The sequence below is a fragment of the Lactuca virosa genome, chromosome 9, assembly GCF_052849685.1.
Source record: "Lactuca virosa cultivar CGN04683 chromosome 9, Lactuca_virosa_CGN04683_v6, whole genome shotgun sequence".
NCBI lineage: Eukaryota > Viridiplantae > Streptophyta > Magnoliopsida > Asterales > Asteraceae > Lactuca > Lactuca virosa.
Genome location: NC_136434.1, coordinates 82,814,145 through 82,822,217, shown reverse-complemented (window position 1 = coordinate 82,822,217; position 8,073 = coordinate 82,814,145). Strand labels below are relative to the sequence as shown.

Below are 8,073 nucleotides of genomic sequence, written 5' to 3'. Positions count from 1 at the left end.
TGAGTCATTAATTGTATAACTATTGTTTGTTTACGCTACATATACTTGTAGTGCATTACCATTTTTAGTCTAATCTTCATGACTATGCCCGTATTCTTGAGGTACGTTATGGACAATAATAGCGCTATTGGGTTGACCACCCCGCCTTGGGACGCTAAGGTGATTGATCGCACGTGGTTGAGTGTGTATGATGATTAGATGCTCCATCCTATATATATTTATATATATATATATATATATATATATATATATATACATATATATATATATATATATATATATATATATATACATATGTATATATAGGGTGAGGACTTATTGTTGTTGTTATCATTTGTTAATCAATTTTTGATTTATAAACCGTTATCTCAAATACAATTGTTTGCCGACTTCAAAAGAAAACAAATTTCCAATTATAAAGGTTTCAACTTCACAATTTTCTCTACTAAAATTAGATTACTCACCAACTCTCGTAGTTGACCTGTTTTTACCCATGATGCAGATTTGAAGAATGAAGTTGATGAAAAATAGGTTGTGCCTTAGAAATCCACAAGACTATTTAAATTTGATGTAATAAATGTTGTTCGTATTTGGATTTGTATTTGTATGTTGTGGATCTTGTTTGCATACTTAGTACTTAATTGAATCTAATCATATTATAACATAGTTGTCATGAGACTTTGAACAATATATCACGCCTCGATCAATTCCGACAAGGATCGGGGTGTGACAGTATGTGATATGTGTTTCAGGTACCAGCGATGATCGCGGGAAGGTGCCGGCATGATCTGTACACATTGATGGAGTTTTATGTATTTGAGATCTTGAGATTGTTTTATTTGGAGGACACGTGTTACATTGGATTTTGATACTTATTATGAATGAAATTATGCTTTAAAAATGAAAAAAAAATGTGTTGGAAATTTACGTTGTTACAATACTTAAAGAAAAAAGGTTCAACACACAATCACGACCTTTTTGACAAATTTAATAATTTATAAATAAATATTTAATTATAATAATAGTCGTTGAAACTGTTTATAAAATATGAAAAAAAAATCTTAATAATGTCTTATATTTTTGTATCAAATTTTATAAAACATTATTTAATGCAGTATCATTTATTTCTTAAGAAAAATATTTATGGTCACTTTTTAATTTAATTGAAAAAGTAAAATAAAAATTTTGAAATTTTCATTTAAAATCAAAGTTTATTTTCATCCATTTATGTGTTAAATTCTTTTATCCTTGGTTATAATGTTTATGTATAACTTTTCGATCAAAATTTATTGGTTTTTATCAAATATATACGTTAATTCGTATAATTTTATTCACTTTTTTTTACAATAATACATTAAAGTTGATATACATTTGTTAATTATCTATAGTAAAGTCATAAAATTATTGAAAAACTCTTTTAAGTTTTAAAAAAATCATTTTAATTAGATTTTAGTTTATTCTAACAATCTGCAGATGTTAAAAAACAAACAGTCTTCTTCTTTCAGACTGCAAACGTTTGGTCCATCTTTTCTACTACAGAGGTCTGCAGATGTGATCCGCAGACTGCAGACATTTTGTCTTACAAACAACACCTAAGTAACCATATTTACATAATGACTAATGGAAACAATACTTATAGAAAGTACATGAATAAAGTAATCATCATGAAGAGACATTAGATTGTGATTAAAGTAATTGTTTGATCTGCTTAAACACCAAAGGATCCATAGATGGTGCAAAGATCCTGATATTAATATGAGGTGGGCGAGGTGTCGATGGAGCATGACTAGATGATTGGTGTAATTGAAAAGACCTGTTTTGTTGTTGATGTTGCTAGAAAGGTTGTTGTTGTTACTTATTTTCTCTACTAAGAAATATAAGCATTAAGACTTCCAATGATTCTTCTGTTTGTTAAAAAAAACACATTTATGTTAAGTTGTAGAGACTGGTTCACTCATTGACCTAATAGTCGTTAGGCAAACCAAGCATGGGGTCCCACTCCCGAAAGAGTGGAAATAGATCAAGGGGGAGCCGCTTCTTGCGGGGGATAGGGCAGCACCCTGATGATCCGAGAAGAAATTTTTCGTGGGTTAGTTCGTATATCATATGCAACACTAAATTTCATTATTAACTAGATTTATCAGAGTTGTTTTTTAGGCTTTGGCTTATTGGCAGTTTTAGGGTTTCTCGCTAGTATTTATGTTTCTTGAATTCGTGTAACCTACATCACTCAAGCTGTTTGGCAGAAATAATAAAACTTTCTCTCGTGTCCTCCCGTGGACATAATCGATGATCGTGTAAACCACATAAATTGTTTGTGTTCTTATTATTTGTTTTTGCATAATTACTCATAATGAAATCGTTTGTTATCTGTCGAACTCCTTAAACCCTAACAATTTATCCATAGCAACGTTAGCATCAGGACTTGTGTAATTATTAGGTTGAGATCATTATGGAGCTACAAAAATAATAGGAGTAATAGATGGTTTAGACCCATTATTGATATGAAACTTAAGACTAATTTCGTTTAATAACAATTCATTGACCATAGTCAACAGATAGAAGAGGGGAATGATGATGAATTGTCTCATGCAATCCCTTAAATTAAAACAAACAGCCATTAGGAATTATACCAAATAATTTTATTCACCCATAGTAATATATGGTGCAAATGAGTGCAACTCAATGGATTCCGTTAGCACCAACTAATCTCATATTTTAGCCACAGTGGCATACAATCTTGAATGCTCATATCGTTATGTTGAAAAGCAGGAATATGTCTCTACTGATATTGTTTTGAAAAATTCAATTGGGTGTACAATCTAGCCAAATGATCCCAAACTTGATAATATTATACTCCGTATTTAGCCAACTTACAACAATAAATTGGATGATTTACTTGTTGACCATGTAGACTCTCAAGCATCGACTGTGTTGTATAATCAACAACTTTCATCGTGTGGTTTAACCTTTAACCGGTATCCCACTAATGTAACTCCACATAGATTTTTTTTTTTTTTTTTTTATAATCTCGATAGCATAACTATAATGCCCATATACTTTTTACCATGTAATTGAACACTAAGGTACCGTATGGTAACTGAAACTGAACTGGACATAACAAAACAATGTTTTTTTAACAGACGTTTGGTACGGATGGAACAGAACTAAATTTAATTATTGACTAAGTCAATGGGACTAAATGATAAAATTTTAGTCTCACCTAAAAGGGTGGAACAAGATGGAACAAACTTATAATGACAGAAACACCCTCTCCGTATTCATCAGTTTTATTGTTTGCAAGTCTCAATTCACGATTCCTAAAACAACGATTCATAATTTTTTTTTGAAATAGCACTAATAAGTTTATATAATTAAGAAAGATGATAGATAATAATTTAAAACTAATATATCAAACCATCGTGGCCTTTGTTCACGAAGATTGCCTCCAAACTTTTTGTTTCTCACTTTTGATTGGAAAAGAAAAGCCGAAAGTTATTATATACATAAGAAATGCAATATTTTATAATTTACAACGACTTCGAAGTGATAAGCGAAAAATACAATTGGATAATCAATTGTTTTAATTTGGAGATTACAAATACGATTATTATAATAGCACATTCGGATATTTGATTGTTTGAGAGAAGGTGGGTGAAAGGTAGGGAAATCGTATGCAGCAAGGGTCTAATAAGATAATAATAATAATAATAATATATAAAGGACAATTTTGTAATTTTAATGTATTGTCCCGTTTTGTACTAGTCAAACCAAACGTTGGATATATAATATATTTAGTTCAATCAAGTCCAGTACTGTTCCGTTCCGTCCATGTACCAAACACTACCTAATTGACACGGTGCTTAACATCAAAACTCTTTTACTCAAACAATGAATGGTTATGAACAAACATATATAACACTAACCCATGTGCTGAAAACAGGATGTAACACTAGGGAATGCAATAATACAAGGTTGTCATCGTACTATCCTAAGTAAGAAAAAAAACGAGTCAGATCATATACGGATCGTATTTTGGTAGGATCGTAGAATTAGGAGGCTATCTAATCCTACCTTCCCCTTTTTTTTTTTTTTTTTTGCTTTCTCTTGTTTTTTCTTCTTTTGAATACTTATTTCTATTCTTCTATTCTTTTTCTTTTATGTGCATTCATATACACTTTTTTGGAGATGAAAATGCAATGAAACTAAACCAATATGCAAAGTAAAAGCTAACAAAAGGTATTAAAGTATAGATTTAATTTGAAGTGGTAACAAACCGTTAAAACCAAAATAAATATTAAAAAAAAAAGATACACAAATGACAAAACCCATCCTCTTTTTTATCTTTTTTGATATGATATTCTCTTTTTTTTTTGTTTCGATAAATAACATTTTTAAAAAAGAAAATATGAATAAGAAAGGAAATAAATGATCACAAAGGACTAAAAGGCTCAGGGAGAGACTCGAACCCATGATCAAACAAAAGAGCTTCATCAGTAGTTTTGTCATCCGCAGTGTGCAACCAGCTTGTGTTTTTAAGGTCTTCTTTGAGTAAAATAGCATCGTACCTTGAACTCTCATACATGTCAACTTCCGATGATAGTTTAGAAGAATGTGGGCTTTGATCTTCCATGGGCCCACCACCACCACCACCTCTGTTCCATAAATACCCATTATTACTATAATTCCCATTTTCAGATCCACCGCCATCTACAGAACTTGCACGTGTAACTGTAGGGTGGGCCCTGGAGTTGCTTGACCGAATGCTTTGTGGGAAAAGCGTTGACCCTGAAAGTGGTCGTACACCTCCATTTCTTATATCCTGTACACATTTTAAAATATACCAATATTAATTAACATCTATTTATAAAGTGTATTTATTGAGTTATTCAATATTCAATATTCATACCATATGTTTAATTGCCATATCCAGTGATTTCTTTGAGATATTCCTCCCAAATCCTGTTCCATTTTCCGAATTTGAAGACGACTTTACAGGTTTTCTTGTTACTGATTGTGGCAAATGAGAAGTTCTTCTTGGATCCAAACTCTCAACAACATTCCCATTAGAATTAGGACGCAACCTTCCGCTTCCGGAAGGTTCCGGAAGCCGTCCCCTAATCACATTAGGGGACGAATGTCTTCTCGTGATGGTCCCACTTCCGGTGTTTGAATTGTCTAAATTACCCTTCACAGTAGTGGACCCACCTGGTCTTGACCTACCAGCAGACAGAGGTCGATCTGGTAAAGTCGTTCTAAGATTCGGCGGTGTTTCATGAGGGAAATCCATTATATTCATAGGCTGAGGTGGCGGGCGTACACGTGGACTAGGAGAACTCGGTCTTGAAGTGGACCCCACTGTACTACTTCGTCCATTTGAAGTCAACCCACGTGAGGTAGAAGTCAAAGATGAGGTGGATGGGGTGAGAGAAGGTGTTAGGGTTCTACGTGTAGGGGTTGATGACCTGGAAGGTGGTCGAATTGTAGGAGAAGGTGTCAAGTTTCCAGGTGTTTGTGGTCTTGAAGTAGGTGTTGAAGGTCTTGTGTTTTGTCTTATTGGGGTGGGGGTAGGGGTAGGGGTAGGGGTGGGGGTGGGGCGGGTTCTAGAAGGAGTTGAAGTTCTTGAAGGGGTTGTTCGGGTAGATGGGGTAGAAGGTCTTGCAGTTTTAGTAGGGGTAGAAGGTCTTATATAAGAAGAAACAGAAGCAGAGCTTGTGTTTAAAATGTTGGTGTTTCTGCTAGAATAGTTTGTATATTGTGTGGTGGAGATGGAGGATCGAGTCACTGAACTGCTTCTTGCAGGTCTTGAAGGATGATTGCTCTCAGATTGAGATACAGATAGCTGTAATTCAGGGACATTGATTATAATGATGATGATGAATGATGAATGGTTATCCTGGAATGTTCTAGAAACTAGGATTGTAAGAGATAATGGTAGTAGAATTAGGAAAGAAAACTAACCCTTGAAGTTTTGTTTATGGAACTTGATCTTACTGAAGATTTGCTTCTTGCAGTGACACGTGCAGGTTGTTGAGACTCTTTTCCATCCAAAGAAGGAAAGAGAGGAGTTCCTGGGGGAGTTAGAAGCCTGTTAACACAAAAGGTAATGCTTCATATTTGTAATTCGAATCTGATAGTTTCAGAAATTGAGTAAGAAAAGATATAGAAGCAGTTTTATTAGGTTCTTAAGTGTAAGTGTAAGAGATGATATCAAGTATCAATAAGAATTCATGGGAAATCAATCAGCAGACACAATAATTGGAAATGGGTAGTTAAGTAGTATACTAGTGTATAGAACAGGAGGGTATCTATTAGTACACAGCTGGAATCAGATGGAAGATGTAAGTAATCTACCAACAAGATAATATGATTTGACAGATCTGTCATTAAATACATGTGATTCTGGAAAAGAATGAAGCTAGATCTGAACTAAAAGCGAGATCATGGAGTTACTAGAAATCTTACCAATCGTAGTCATTCTTTCCCCCTTCATTGGAATTCAGAAGATCATCTAATATGCTTTTCGCAGGTTTTGCTGATCCAACTGAAAGTGTCGCTAATCTCGCTTGCACTGTAGAAAATTTCAATTAAGAAGAAGAAATTGTTATGTAAAACAAATAATCGTAGTGATTAAAGAAGTGGGAACAATCGAAACGTTAGCATAAATCCAAAGAAGAAGCATATTATAGGGGCAAAAAGTTAAAAGTTTATTGCAAATCCAAACTAGTCAAGCAAAATCCTAACATAAACGACATCGTTTTCCACGATTCATCCCCAAAATACTCCAGCTATCGTTTTCAAATTGCGCTTTCTCATCACAAAACCATATCCTGCTTATACAACTCCGACAGGAAATCGTATAGAAGACATGAAGCATATGAATCAAGTCTAAGTACTAGAACTTAGAAAACAAAAAAAAAAGGTAAACGTACAGTCCGATTCGTCGGAAGAGGCAGCTGGGAGACTAGTGCGACTACGAGAGAAGAGATCCATGTTGTTACTGCTGTTGAAATTCTCAGATGCGTTGTTTTTTGTGAAAGACATTCCTCGCCGGTGAGACAATACTCCGTTGGTCATAGCATTATGATTGTTGCTATGATTATGATTCCGACCTCCGGCACCGACCATAGAGTCCTTGGATGAACTCCGATTCATCATGATACACCAATAAAAACTAGGAATTCATGTGATAAACTCTGGAAAACGGATAGAAAGAGAGAGTCGATGAGGTTGCTTGGCTCGTGCAAGATTTACGTCAGAGAGAGAGAGAGAGAGAGAGAGAGAGAGAGAGATCTGGTTGACGGAGTAGATGAGTGAAGTTTACGAGCAGCCATGTGACTATTTCATCCATCCACCTTCCATTCCACTGTATCAATTTTTATTTTATTTGTTTAAATCCAAATCCAAATCCATCTTCAAATCGGATCTACTTATAGTTACATTTAAATTATATTATAATAAAAAGTACATGTGTAAAAAGATATTTGCTTTATTACGTTTGATAATGATAATTTTATTATAAAGAGAATTATTTGTTTTGTAACATTTTGTGCATTTCTTTTTTTAATGTTTGTGTTTCTAGATTAATTCAATGAGCGAAATAAAAAGTCCGGTATGTTATGTGAAAGCATTGAATTCAATTTTTTAAAAATATAGCCTACCAAAACTCCAGTAGACTACAAATGAGAATCTAAACTTATGATCACTTGTAGTAATTGGTAAAAACAAGTTCAAGTTATTTAAATTTTATGTGGTCCTTATATGAGAAAAAAATGAATAAGTTAGAGAAAACATATTTTACGAAAATATTTGGAATTACATGAAAATTTACAAAAACGAAACAAAAATATCTAATATAATAATAGTTAGTTGTATGAGATAGCAAATTAAATTAATAAAAATACATAAATAGCATGTATTATATATGTAGCGATGGTAAAAAGGGTTGAAACCCCATAAACTCGACACTACCATCAAATCTTGTAGTATCTTCAACTGTTATATTTACTCTATCTATCAATGTTTCGACCATATACAATGTTCTTCGCTTTTAACCTCGAGCAACTACAAGAT

The 8,073-nt window shown here is 33.4% G+C and overlaps 1 protein-coding gene across 2 annotated transcripts; it reads right to left on the bottom strand.

Moving 5' to 3' along the window:
• Window positions 1–4,230: 4,230 nt before the first annotated feature.
• On the bottom strand, window positions 4,231–7,391 carry LOC145137566 (uncharacterized). 2 transcript variants are annotated; one of them, XM_079071695.1, is made up of 5 exons: window positions 6,933–7,391; window positions 6,466–6,571; window positions 5,962–6,088; window positions 4,910–5,842; window positions 4,231–4,822 (listed from the first exon to the last, which is right to left on the bottom strand). In XM_079071695.1, exons 1-5 carry the CDS (start codon window positions 7,156–7,158, stop codon window positions 4,433–4,435), a joined length of 1,782 nt encoding a protein of 593 aa, XP_078927821.1. In that variant the 5' UTR covers window positions 7,159–7,391; the 3' UTR covers window positions 4,231–4,432. The 2 variants fall into 2 exon arrangements, with proteins under 2 accessions (XP_078927821.1, XP_078927822.1); XM_079071696.1 differs by having other exon boundaries at window positions 5,962–6,071.
• Between the last annotated feature and the right edge of the window lie 682 nt (window positions 7,392–8,073).

Excerpts from the sequence above, each read along its gene's own strand:
- LOC145137566 (XM_079071695.1), bottom strand. The coding sequence starts at position 7,158 with ATGATGAATCGGAGTTCATCCAAGGACTCTATGGTCGGTGCCGGAGGT. Across the intron at positions 6,572-6,932 it reads CTCTTCCGACGAATCGGACT|TGCAAGCGAGATTAGCGACA; the intron begins GTACGTTTACCT and ends AATTTTCTACAG. Across the intron at positions 6,089-6,465 it reads GGAAAGAATGACTACGATTG|GCTTCTAACTCCCCCAGGAA; the intron begins GTAAGATTTCTA and ends TTGTGTTAACAG.